Source organism: Talpa occidentalis, unplaced genomic scaffold (assembly GCF_014898055.3).
Source record: "Talpa occidentalis isolate TD23 unplaced genomic scaffold, MPIMG_talOcc4v2.1 talOcc4.16, whole genome shotgun sequence".
NCBI classification, from domain to species: Eukaryota; Metazoa; Chordata; class Mammalia; order Eulipotyphla; family Talpidae; genus Talpa; species Talpa occidentalis.
This window is the reverse complement of record NW_023601653.1, coordinates 5741985-5755407: the sequence shown is the minus strand read 5'-3', so window position 1 is coordinate 5755407 and position 13423 is coordinate 5741985. Positions and strand designations below refer to the sequence as shown.

General features: G+C 59.4%; 1 protein-coding gene across 1 annotated transcript in view; it reads left to right on the top strand.

The window, feature by feature from the left end:
* TRIOBP (TRIO and F-actin binding protein) overlaps positions 1-13423 on the top strand; it is a 51197-nt gene that overhangs the window by 29469 nt on the left and 8305 nt on the right. The window contains exons 10-15 of the mRNA XM_054696838.1: positions 3864-3920; positions 6243-6311; positions 6407-6496; positions 6852-6961; positions 8488-9013; positions 9642-9752. Of these exons, the coding sequence (XP_054552813.1) occupies positions 3864-3920; positions 6243-6311; positions 6407-6496; positions 6852-6961; positions 8488-9013; positions 9642-9752 (963 nt within the window). The remainder of the gene's footprint in view (positions 1-3863; positions 3921-6242; positions 6312-6406; positions 6497-6851; positions 6962-8487; positions 9014-9641; positions 9753-13423) is intronic.

Genomic DNA, 13423 nt, shown 5'->3' with positions numbered 1-13423 from the left:
TGCGCATGCGCGCTGCGTTCCCTCGGCTCAAGTGCGCGGAGACCCCGAGGGGAGGGGGCTGGGCTGCCCGCGGGCGGGGCTGCTTCTGGGGCCCCCTGCTCCTGTGAGTGTGATGACCTGGCTGCTGCCTGGACTTCCTCGGCCTCCGCACATCCTGCCACCTCCCTGCTGGCCCTTCCTGTCGTCAGTAGCCTCCCCTTCCCAGTCAGGGAGCTGGGAGGGATGTGGGGGGAGGAGCTGAGTCAGTGTCCTGGCCCCCTGCCCCCCTCCACTCCCTAGGCCAGAGGGAGGGTGGTTGCCCACTGGGTGCCTGCCAGGCTCTGGATTGGGTGCTTGCACGTTACCAGATTGGATCCTTTAAGGGTGGTGGTAAGTCCCTCCTAACGCATGTGGACAGAGGGGTAGCCGAGGTGGGTGACCTGCGCCAGGGGACACAGCTGGGCCCCGGCTGAGTCAGAATTTGTCTCCAGGTCTGTCCTGGTGGATAGAGGTGTGCAGTTGCCTTCTTGAGGAAACTCATGCCGAAGGAGGGGTAGGGCTGCTTGAGGCACTATGGGGTGACAGGAGGGACTTCCTGTTGCTGCCAATGTTGAGAAGATAGAGGAGGCAGAAGACCTGCTGCAGCTTCAGAAGGTCTGGTGGGAGGGAGCAGTGTGGACAAAGGCTGGTGGTCATGTTTTTCATAGAAAAGGGGCCTGAGAAGGAGGCGTCACAGGCCAGGAAAGCAGCTTGGGCTTGGGACAGGAGCACAAGGGAGCCGCAAAAGGTTTGGAGCAGAGCAGATGGCAAAGGTGTGGTGAATGTGCAACAGTTGAGAGGCTTCAGGAAGCCGGACCTGGAGTCAGTGTCCACTCTGCCCTTTGCCTTAGCCTCCAGCCTCTTTCCCCAGCCATTGCCTGGCATCAGATTATATACTTGTTCACTTGCTACTGTCTGTCTCTCTCCTAAGTTCCACTGGGGTGGGGGCCACATCTCAGTCACAGCTGATGTCCTGGCCTAGGACAGGGCCTGGTGCTTAAAAAAAATTTTTTTTTTTAAATTCAAACATTTCCTGAGTCCCTGGGGCCTGGGGGGTGAACAATGTAGGTCCCTGACTGTGTTTCTTGTAGTCTAGCCAGGGGGGCTAAGTTAATGACTTTGGCATCATCATGGATGTAGCAAAGGCCTCTGAGGGGCCGTGGGAGGGCAGCTGGCGCGCCCTGTGTTGTGTGCGGGAAAGCGGGCTCCGAGGTGCCAATTAAACTGGGTCTGAAGGCCTGACTAGGAGGTTGCCCAGTCAACAGGAAAGGACAGGGCCTGTGTGGAGTCTTGACATATTGGCAATGGGAAAGCTGTGTGGTGGTGTAATGTGGGGCTCCCCAAATGAGGGGGAGGCCAGGCTGGAGGGTGGGCAGCAGCTTTGGTGTCCTTCGTAAGCAGTTGGGCCTTGCTTTGAACCCCAGGGGTTTCCAGGGAAACCCCTAAAGTCCCTCCTAACACGTGGATAGAGGTGTAGGTGAGGTGGGTGACCACCTGCGCCAGGAGACACAGCTGGGCCCTGGCTGAGTCAGAATTTGTCTCCAGGTCTGTCCTGGTGGATAGAGGTGTGCAGTTGCCTTTCTTGAGGAAGTACATGCTTAAGGGGGGTAGGGCTGCTTGAGGCACATATGGGGTGACAAGGAGGGACCCTTGTCTTTCAGGGTCCTCAGGAGATGCTGGTTGGAGCTCAGGAGGGGCAGCAGGTGGGGTGCTGAGAGCATTAAGGCATTTTCCTGGTGGGCCACCTGGGTCTCGTCAGCAAGAGGACCTGGGTGGCCCAAGGGTTTCCCTGCAGGGTGTGTGTGGAAGAGGGTGTGCTGACCACGACCGTTGCTATGTCCGGAGGGAGGAGGGTGGGCTGCGAGAGGCTGTCCTGCCCCACACCTGCAGGTGGAGGAAGAAGGCTGGGCCCGAGGAGAATTGTGCGATTTGGGCCAGCAGACCTTTTGACCCAGGGAGGTCCCCCCAGGTGGCCATAGGACATTCCCTGCCAGTAGGTTTAAAAATGCACCTCAGTGGCCTCATGCCTGACAGGGGTCACTGGGCTTCTCCCTGGGGGGGGTGCATTCAGTTGTTTCAGAAAGCTTGTGGGGGGAGGGCAGGGCTCCTTCCCCCATTGTTTGCCACATGGGAGGGGAGTGACTTGGGAAGCCACAGTGGCCCCACTTCCCAAGCAGCTCAGGGTCCCAGCCTGCCAATCTGGCTGAGGATCCCTTCCTCAGTCTGGAAAGCCATGGCGCGTGTCCCAACCTGACGCAGTCCACATCTGCTTGTCCTTGTGGGGGCTGTCCTCTGGGTCCCACAGCCCATGCCAACTCCGCGGTCACTCTAGAAAGCCTGTTCACTAGGGCCAGGAGGTAGGGGTGAACACTACCCCCAAAGCCCAGGCAGTTAGACCAGGGAGGTGGAGAGGGTGGATATTTATTCAGCAGGTTTTTCCTGAGGCCTGTGTGGCCAGGCCGCACGCCAGGGCAGGTCCCAGTCGGCATGCAGGTGGACCCAGGTGACTTGGCCCATGTGAGCAGGCTCGGCAGGCAAGTGGCAGCCCTGGGTGAGCGGCCAGTCTTCAGTCTTAGCTTGGGGCCACCCTGCTCAGAGCAGCCTGGGGGCGCACGGATGCGTGTGGGAAACAAGGAGAGCAGACAGGGCGAGCATAGCCCCAGAGTCCCCTAGAGCCAAGCAGAGCCTGTGACCCTCCCTCAGACAGGTACAGAGGGGGCTGCAGGCCCCAGCCCCACGACCACGCATGTCCAGGATGGCCTCGACTGTGCAGGCCACTGGCCCAAGCCCCTCTGCAGCCACTCCCTCCACCTGAGGAAGAGGAGGGGGGCTCCCGGGGAGGAAGGCGGCTCAGGGGAGGTGGCCAGGTCAGGTGGCTCTGCTTTCCGGCTGTCATCGTTGCCTCCCACCCCACTGAGCCCTGCTACCCGCTCCCTTCACGCAACCAGACACCTTGGCCTGGCGAGGCTGCGATGTGGGCGCTGATTGGTTGCCTCAGAGCCATGGCAACAGGTGGCTGCCTCCTCTTGGCCGGCCCTGCCCTGCTTCCTGCCAAGAGGCAGGAGCTGAGACTCTGCTGAGGGACCCATTTAGAGGGAGGCATCCCCAGCGGGCAGGGAGCTCTGGCGGCTGGCGGGCGCCCACTAGGCAGATACGGTCACAGAAAATGCCTGGGTGAACAGCTGCTTCTAGGCCCAGCTGGGGTCCCTGGCTCAGGGGCTCCTGTAGCCCATGCTGCAGCTGGGCACCCCCAGAGTCTGGGGCCGTGCCCCCCTGGGCAGCACACGGCAGGTAGGGCTGAGGTGCCATTTCCCTGCCCTTCCTGACATCTGGGAGTGGGACCAGAAAATGTTGGGCCCCGGCTTGCACCTGGTTGTGTCTTTCAGGGTCTCCAGGAGATGCTGGTTGGAGCTCAGGAGGGGCAGCAGGTGGGGTGGTGAGAGCATTAAGGCGTTTTCCTGGTGGGCCACCTGGACCCCGTCAGCGAGAGGACCTGGGTGGCTTTCTCAGCCCCGCTGTTGCGGCCTCTTGTCTCAGTTCCCCAGGGGTCTCTACAGGCAGCGTCCTCAGGACCCACTGTGGGCGAGGAAGCAGGCCGGGGCGAGGGAGCTTGGACATCTGTGGTGGGAATGCCAGTCCACCCTCTGGCTCTCAGGGAAGGGGCGAGGCCACCTCAACTAGGGAGCCTGCCTGGATTTGGGTACCCAGGCCCACAGCCCTCTCTCCTGGCTTCCAGGTCCTCAGTCTCACAGGATTCGGGGACAAGATGGGGGCAGCACCCCATCCTCCCCAGACCCAGTGGGTTCTCCGCTGGGCCTGACACATCTGCCTTCATCTCCCCACAGCCCGATCTGCTCAACTTCAAGAAGGGATGGATGTCGATCTTGGATGAGCCTGAAGAGGTAGGGGCTGTGGCGTGCGTTGGCCTGTGCAGCTATAGTGCTTTGTAGGGCTCCCGAGGGCAGCCCTGTAGGGTGAGCTGCTCCCCTGCCTGTGGAGCCTTCTAGAAACATTGGCTCTGGCAGGGAGGAGGCCAGAGTGGGAGCCCTGAGAATGACGTGTTTCTTATAAGAAAGCGGGCCTTATACTGGTAGTGGCGGCGGGCTGGGGGGGTGGACATTGAGACTTCTAGCCATCTGCAGCCTGTAAGTCATCGGGGATGGAGGCCTCCTAGCCCCATGTGCCCTCCACCCCAACCCCTCCTCTCACTAAGAGTCCTTTGACCCTCTGCAGGGTCGCCCAGGGTCTGGGGTGGGAGGGCTTTCAGTAGGTCATGTGGCCTGAGGCTTGTGTGCTGATTCCCAGCCTGGTCTCCATTGGCCAGGTTACAGCAGCTCTGGGCTCCGTAGCCACGTCTGAAATGGGCCTAATGCTAATGATTGTTTCCAGGGTAGACACCAAAGTCACAGAGCATGAAAAGGGTGTCGTGTGGCCAAGCCCCTTGGGAGGGCCTCAGCTGATGGCCCTATGCTTTCTCTCATGTGTCCATTCTTAGAACCAGAGGGGACAGTGGCCTTTCCCTGCTTGGAGCTGGCTTCTTGCCCACCTGGCCGGGGAGGGACATCCCCGCCCCTATTCTGCATGCTCCTGTGACTCGGATCTGCGTGCAGTCCGCATGCTGGGGAGGGCTCGGAGCCAAAGGGAATCTCATTGTGTTTCCCTCAGCCCACAGCCGTGCACACCCGCTGCCCGCTGACTGGCCTCTGGCGGCTGTGCTGCAGGCGCACAAGGCCTGGCACCCTGCCAGTGACCCTTCTCGGCATCCCCACCCAGGGTCTCGAGAGGGCAGAGATTATGGGCCCCGCCCAGGACTGGCTGTTACTCATCCTCTTGCACAGGCTTTTGGAACATCCGAGCTGAAAGGGCCTTGGGAGTTCAGCCAGCCCAGCCCCTCGGAGCACAGATAGGCCCACAAGGGCTTGATCTCCTGCAGGCCTAGCAGTGCCCTGGGCAGATCCAGCCTGAGAACTCGGGGCGGCCGAGGCCCCACAGAGCTCCATCAGCTCCCATCTCAGTTGTCAACTAGGCCTGGAAGGGCCAGAGATGATATTTGCACAGAACCCCTGCTCCTCTCTACAGGGGGACAGTTGAGATCTGAGCAGTGAGTCAGGCCACTCAGTGAGAGCAAGGTGGGTATGGCCCAGCCTCCTGGAGCAATCCCAGCAGATGGGGGCCCGGCCCTGTGCCAGATGCCCCAAGAGATCAGGGAGGGCCTGGTGCTCACCTTGTGTGGCGGCGCGGGGACGCTCCTGAGTCCTACTTCACACATCGGAAGACAAGCTCAGAGAGGTAGAGACGCTCACAAGTCACACAGTTCCAAGGGATAACATACTTGTCATCTGCATCTCTTGGGTGGATTTTCAGGGGAGGTGGTATGGAAAAGAAGAGAAAGTCATCAAGTGTAGCCTGAAAAACCTACCGTCTATTTGCAGAAAGAAAACTAAGTGCTTAAATTTACAAGCATGTGGTTACGGCTAGGGTGAGCGTGGGGGGCTCTGTCCACATGCGCTGATCACACGGGCTACCCAGGTGGTGGTGGCCCCTGACCGGCATTCTGGCGAGTGGTCATAGGCCCAGAGGTGGGCTGAGCTTGGTGCCTTTGCTGTCCAGCTGTTCTGTTGCCCCCACCCTTTCCTGAGTGTCCTGCCAACCTGACCCAGGCTGGAGCAGAGAGGGGCACCTCAGAGAGGGGCCCAAATTATAAACGTACCCATTGTGCATTCTGGAAGCTGAGCGCACGTGAGAGCAACAGCCTGACCAAGAAGCGTTCAGGTGTCTTCCCCAGCCGCCCTCCATCCTTACATGAGAGCCTGTCCTTGACACGGGGCCCTCCAGAGGGGCACGTGAAAAAGACTTGCAGACTTCCGGCCCCCGACCCGCTAGGCGACCACGACCGTCCTGGTCAGCACTGGGGGATTTGCTGGCTGGAGCTGCAGGCTGTCGGAAAAGACTGGGGGGCTGTGGAGGTCATCCCGGTGCCCAGGAGGAAGGCGAGCGTGTGCTTGCTGAGGGGGAGCCCACCCATTTCACAGATGCTGCCCCGAGGCTCCGAGAGGAAATGAGGGGCCGGGCTTCCACTCTGGGTTTCCTGACTGCACTGCTAGACCCGCAGCAGGGCAGACAAGGGTGGCCAGTCCCCGGTCGACCAGGCGTGGGCGCCTGTGGAGTGGCCACAGCCTCCCTGTGCCCGGCCTCACGCTCACTGCCCTGCTCTTCCCCCGCAGTGGAAGAAGCACTGGTTTGTGCTGACAGACTCCAGCCTCAAGTACTACAGGGACTCCACCGCCGAGGAGGTGAGACCACGGGGTGCTGGGGACTCCCAGAGCGGGTGGGACGCCTGGGAAGGGTAAGTGGACTCGGACTCACCGCGGGCCTCTTCCTGTTGCAGGCAGATCAGCTGGACGGTGAGATCGACCTGCGCTCCTGCACGGACGTCACCGAGTACGCAGTGCAGCGCAACTATGGCTTCCAGATCCACGTGAGGCTCCGGGCCACTGGGGTGGGCACCACCGGGGCGGGCGCCTCTGGGGCGGGTGGTTGGGCTGGCACCCTCCCCAGAGGTGTCTGTGACCCAGAGACCTGTCCTCAGAGCCAGTCAGAATCTCTAGGGCCACACTTGGCATATCTGGGAGATCCCCAAAATCATTGAAGAGACCTTGGAATCGGGGACTCGTTCAAGGCTTGTGGAGGGGAGGTGTTGCCTCTGATCTCACCTCCAGGCCCAAAGCCTCATACTCTCTTGTGGGAGGGAAAGTCTGCCTTCCTTGGGGTTTGAGATGGGCAGGGAGCAGTGGGGCCGGCCACGTGGCAACCCACCCATGGTGGACTTGCAGACCAAGGATGCTGTCTATACCCTATCGGCTATGACCTCGGGAATCCGGCGCAACTGGATCGAAGCTCTGCGGAAGACTATGCGTCCCACCTCCGCCCCAGATGTCACCAAGTAGGTGCCAGGCTGGGCCAGAGCACTGGGGACACACTTGCCCTGCATCCCCGAATGGGTTTCTGGGGCACTCACCAAGGGCCCTGTGGCCGTGCCTCGTGGGCCTCAGTTTCTCTATCAGTAAATGGGGAGAAGGCAGTGAACATTCTCGTCAGCCATTCAGAGATACATTGAGGATTTTGGTTTTGATCGGCTGCTCCTTCATGGCCCCTCCACATCATGAAAGCATGGCAACCCTCTTGCTCTTTGGAGAAGATGCCCGAGAGTCAAAGGCGAGGGGCCTGATGGTCTCAGCCTATGTTAGGAAGGGGTTGGCTAAGTAGGTGGGGAGCTTGATGACCGAGTTACCTAGTGGCAGAGCCCCCACGGAGTGTCCTCCCTGTACGCCCATAGGGACTGGGACTTATTCTGATGTTGCGGAGCGTGGTGTGGGGGGCTGAGTGTGAGCCCCCTGTTCAGGCCAGCAGCTAGTATGAGTTTCAGATTCCTCACCTGTCCCATGTCTGTTCATGTGAGAAGTTGCACAGAGGCTCTGGGTTGACCCTTGACCTCCAAAGTTTGGACTTTGGAGGTTCCTGGTATCCTCATTCATGGAGTCAACCCATCACACTTAACCAGATTTCAGATGGCTAAATCCCTGGCGGCGGCGTTGTGTATAGGGAGGGCTGACAAAGTTGTGCACGGATTTTCACCTTGCAGGGATCATCGCCCCAAGCCCCAGTTGTTTAGGTTGACCTGTACTGTGCAGTTGGACTGTATTTAGTTTATAATCTCAGCAGCTCTAACAAAGAAACCCCAAACACAGTGGCTTAAACAAGGGAGATAGTTATTTCTCTCCAGAACTGTCCAGATGTGTATAACCCAGACCTGGTGGACACTCACGACTTTGCCTTTGGGCCAAGGACTGTGTCTGTCCTCTCGGATGCCAGCCAGGAGCCAGGCCAGGGCATGCCTAGTCCTTTAATGAGTGCCACCTCTCACATCCACTGGGTAGAATGCAGTCACATGGCCACACGTCGCTGTAGAGGGCGCTGGGAAGTGGCGTTTCGGGTCTGGGGGAACCATGTACCCAGCTGTCACTGTGGAAGATGAGAATGGCCCCAGGGTTGAGCCACCACAGTTTGTGTTCTCTGCACCCAGAGGTCACTGTGCGCCTCACAGTGACCGGGGCAGGTCCCCTCTTCCACTGTGATGGCCTTGATGGCCATTTTGAAGGGCTTCCTGGCTGCTGTACACACACTGGCTCATAGTCCTCACGTCCCTCCTGGGGGAGCTGTTGTTGGCCCGTGTCACAGCTGAGGTAACAGAGCTCCAGGGGAGCCAGATGCCCCGTCCCTCAGCTGACAGGAGGTGGAGCTGGGATGGATCTGGGGTCTGGACTCCAGGCTGGGCTGCTCCCTCCTGGGGTGTGTCCCCAGCCCCTGGCACAGAAGGCTTCAGCGGCGTTTATATGGGGCTGAGTGTTCGCAGCCCCGCCTGATGCTCAGACACCTGGTGGACTGGGATCTTCTTTCCTGGCACCCTAGGCTCTCGGACTGCAACAAGGAGAACACGCTTCACGGCTATGGCACCCAGAGGGGCTCCCTGAAGGTGGGGGAGCAGCGGGCGGGCTCTGAGGTCATCAGCCGGGGCGCCCCGCGGAAGGCTGATGGCCAGCGGCCATCCCTGGACTACGTGGAGCTCTCTCCGATGACGCAGTGCTCCCCGCAGCGGGCTCGCGCCCCCACCCGCACTCTGGACCGCCCAGCCAAGCAGGAGGAGCTGGAGCGGGACCTGGCCCAGCGCTCTGAAGAGCGTCGCAAGTGGTTCGAGGCCACAGACGGTAGAGTCCCAGAGACACCAGCTGGCGAGGCACCCCGCCGGGGCCTGGGCGCCCCCCTGACCGAAGACCAGCAGAGCCGGCTCAGTGAGGAGATCGAGAAGAAGTGGCAGGAGTTAGAGAAGCTGCCCCTGCGGGAGAACAAGCGGGTGCCCCTCTCTGCACTGCTCAACCAGAGCCGAGGGGAGCGCCGGGGGACCCCGAGTGATAGCCATGAGGCACTGGAGAAGGAGGTAGGCCTCAGGGCTGGCCTGTGGGTGCCCCTTCATCCCTCCAGTCCCCGCCTATCCTCGCACTCACGCCATGGCATTGACCTTGCATACCTGCAGTGACGGCGAGTTCACCCCTCGCTGCCCAACACCTCAGACACTTGGTGGACTGGGATCTTCTTTCCTGGACCTTGGTCTTTTGGCTTATTATTTCCTCGCTGCTTCTGCCCTCAGCAACCACGGAGGAGGGCAGAGGGGAGAGGAGGGGGAGAGGCTGAGTGGCTTCTTCTTCCAGGCCTTTCCTGGGCCCTTTCCCTGTTCTGCTTGCGTCACCCTCCCCGCAGCCCTGTGCCTGGTGGGGCGACCTCAGCGCAGTTGGGAATGAGGGGACTGATGGGAAACGGGCTCAGCTTACCCCCCACCGCCTAGGTAATGTGGCAGATACCTGTGCCCAGGTGGGGCTCCCTATCCTGTCCAGCCCCTGGGCCACAGCTGTCGGGGTCATTGACCGAGCATCCGGGAAACAGCTGGAACGTGCCCCTTGCCGCGTCTCCACACCAGGCCTGCTCTTCCTTTTCAAACCCAAAGCTCACTGCCTCCCGACAGCCTCCCCCCACTTCCAGACCCCCATTGACCGCGCCTCCCCTCACAGGTCCAGTCTCTTCGTGCCCAGCTGGAGGCCTGGCGTCTCCGAGGGGAGGCTCTGCAGGAGGCACCCAAGTCCCAGGAGGACAGCCCCGCCCCGCCGGGCTACATTTCCCAGGTGAGGCTGAGGAGCAGTTTCTCAAGGGATGGGGGCAGGTTTCTGGCTGCCGTGTTTCAGAATAAAGCGAATGTTCGGGTGTCCTTCCAGTGTGAGGCATTTGACAGGCATCATCTCATTTCATCTCCCCAGCGGGTGGGTGATCACCCCACCCATTGTACAGACAAGGCTGCTGAGCTGGGAATGGTTATGGGACTTCCCTGAGGTCAGCCGACCCGCAGATGTCAGAGGTGGGATGTGACTGGGGTCCAGCTGACTTCAGAGCCTGTATGTGAGCCCCTGTGTGACACAGCACCTGCACCCCTTCCCCACACATCCTGGGGAAGTGGGAGCCAGTGGAGAGCAGGAGCCCCAAAGGGCACTCCCTTGGAGTCGCTCCCTGAGCAGGGAGCTCCTGCCCGGGCCTGCTGGGCCCTGCACAAGGAGGTCCAAGGGGCCTGGATGCCTCCGGAAACCCTTGGGGGCCGGTCCAGGACAGCACCTCTCAGCGGGGCTGAATTTGTTCTCCTAGGGACATTTGACCACTTTTGACTGTTCGTGACTAGGATATTTCTGGCTCTCCAGAGAGAGCACACAGGCGTGTGTATCCCCATACGCAATGCTGTGCGTTTATTACAGATTTTACTGCCAGGAAGGGTGTTTATGCAACTGGCAAATAAAAAATATGTAATGCTTTTTATTGCGAATTCCGTGTAGCACACAGACATTTCTAAGAATGCTTCCCGTGGCACCCCCCCCCCCAAATGCTGTACCCACAGCTCACTGCAAACCGTGTCGTCCTTACGTGGGTGCTGGTTGATGCTTTTGTTTGGTGATGCGTAAGGTGAGAAGACAGATGTCGATGCTCGGTCACTGTCATGGGCAGCTTCTTGGCTGCATTGGTCGTAGTTTTCGATGGAGACTTTGAGAACATCCTACTCAGAATATTCCCACAGATTTTGTTCTGTTTACACTGTTGTGGGCCTGGGCCCGCCACACGTGACTCCAGCCTGCGTCACGAGCCCTTTCTCCTCTCTTGCTTACGGCTACACACGCAGCAAAATGATAAGCCCACCCCTGACTTGTGGGCCCCACGATTTCCATGCTGTAAGTGCTCCACGTGGCTGCCTTCCCACCTCACACCAACAGGGGCCGGCCAACCTCAAGGGCGTGGGTGACAATAAAATGTAGTGAAATAACTAGGAAGTGAATTTCCAGTATCAGCTTTGTGATGTAATTATTGGTTGATATAATTTAAATTTTAATGATGACTGTGCTTAACAGCTGTGTCACAAGACACCTAAAAGTTTGACAGTCCCCCCTCTCCAGTCAGCACACCGTGGCTCGAGACAGAAAAGAATGCTGGGCCCCCAGGCCCTGGGCTGGGAGGACTTCTGGAAGTTCCAGGGAGGGTTGCTGCTGTGTGGGGCGCTGAGCTGGCACTAGCATGGGCTGGGGGCCTGGACTGTGGCAGGAGCTGGAGGGAGCACCGGTGGCCTGCCATGTAGATTCCAAGCCAAGGGGTTGGGGTTCTATCCCAGAGACCTGATGAGGTTGGGCCTGGCAGTGACATCAGGAAAGAGGATGGGGCTTGGGCGGGGGGAAAGGCCAGGTGTGAGGAGCAGGACAATGACCGAGGGATGTAGGAAGGGGGGGTGTTTGGAGGGGAGAGAGGTAAAGATGGGTGACTGGGCCTGAGGGAGGCAGAGGGGTGCCCACAGGTACCCAGAGGTGGTAGTCGCTATGCTAGACCAGGGCACCCTCTGGGCTGAGTTGAACATTCTGCTGAAGGGAGACCAGGGCCTCGGGGAGTCGGGCCTGATGTGAGGGCTCACTTGGGTATCAGCAAGGATCAGCAGCATTAAAGGGTCTCTGGAGGCCGGAGGAAGGGGTTGGTGGGGAGGGGCATTTGCTGTCAGGGGTGCAGCCCAGCACCACAGCCTGAGCAGCTGGCAGCACCACAGAGAGCCCAATCCAGAGGGCTTCAAACCATCTCCTTGGGTGCCCAGAGGCTGTCTCCCGGCCTAGGGCACCCACCTGTTTAGCCGCATTACCATTGGAACAGGCATTAGCTTTCCCTTGGAAAAAGGATTCTGTTGTGAAAATAGAGTTAGGAGAATGCTGCTCTGACTTCTAGCTTACAGACAGGGAAACTGAGGCCCAGAAAAGGCGAGTGACCTTGGAGCGGGAAACAGACCTCCTGGTCGGCGGGCCGGGGCACAGGGGCTCTCCACGGGCTGCAGCATCCTCTTGTGTTAGGCTGGGATGGGCAGGAGGAGCAGGTGGAATCAGCAGGGGAGGAAAGAAGGGAATAACAGGGTGGACAGGGGCCCCCGATGGGGAGGGCACCAGAGGAGAGGAGCCGAGCCATCTGTCGCTTTCAACCCTGGAGGAAGGAGGCCATCTGGAGAAGTCACAGCTGCGAGGGCTTCCCTGGCTTGGCATAGGGGCCGCCAAGCCTGGTATGTCAGGCCCAGTGGGAGCTCCTCTTTCAGCTTGTGGGGCTTTCAGGACAGCAGTGGGGGGTCTGGAGCTTCACCCACTGAGGCTTCAGTGCCTCCTCTAGCCACTGGAGTCCCCACCAACCGTTGCAGTGAGGGCCACAGGATTTGTCTGCTTGGGTCCATGTTAGAGAACAGCTGGATGCCTTGGCCCACAGGGAGGTAGGCCAGAGAGAGGAGCCCCTGACCTAGGAGCCCATCCCGGCCTGGCTCCCACCTCCTGACTTCAGCCTCCAACCCTGTGCAGCTGCTGGGTCTGGCCCTTTAAGAACAGCGACACAGGGCCTCCCCTGCGGCGCAGCGGTTGAGCGCTGGGTTGCGAAGCTGCCCGCAGCCTCTGCAGTGCTGGTTCGATCCCCGGCCCCTGGGCGAGGGTCCCACATGGCGCGCAGACCTCTCCTGCGGCCCGCTGCTCCCCTCAGCAGTGTACTTCGTCAGTCTGCCTGCTCTGCTCTCCCCTCTGGCTCTGGTGAATTCTCTCATCCTCCTGCGCTTCTGACTGTACCCAGTGCTTGTATAAATAAATAAATAAATCTTTAAAAAAAAAAAAAAAAGAACAGCGATACAGGTGGGTACCGGCTCGGCCTAAGGGGCTATTTCACCAGTGAGACCAAGGCTCAGAGAGGGAAAGGACTTGTTCAAGGTCACTCCGTGGTGCAGCCAACATAGGACCCAGTCTGTGGGGCTCCAAAGCTTTGTTCCCTTGTCCTAACTGGCGGGCAAAAAGAGGGTACATGCAGCGACCCAGCAGCCAGTCAGGACACCTGGACCAGGCAGGTCTGGCCCTTTGCCCTCCCCCGGACTGGCCCACAGATGTGGCCACTTGGAGAGACGGCAGTTGCGGTGACCTGCCCCGTGGCCTGCGGAGAACGCCTCTAGCCTGACCCTTTCCCGTCTCTCTGTAGTGGCATTAAATGATTTTAATTATGTAAGAAATTTTGTTAGGAGAATTAAAAAAAATAATTCAAGCAAATCAAAAGGCTGGAAGTAAACGTGAGGTCTCTGCCCCTGCCTGCTCCCCCGGCATCACCTTGGTTACCATTTGATCACATTGCTTAGTTTCCTGTTGCTGCTATAACAAATTACCACACAGTGGCTTAAATATCACTAATCTATCATCTCACAGCTTTGTGGGGGAGATCTCTAGCTGGGGGTTCACCACGCTTAAATCCAGGCACCCACAGGACTGTG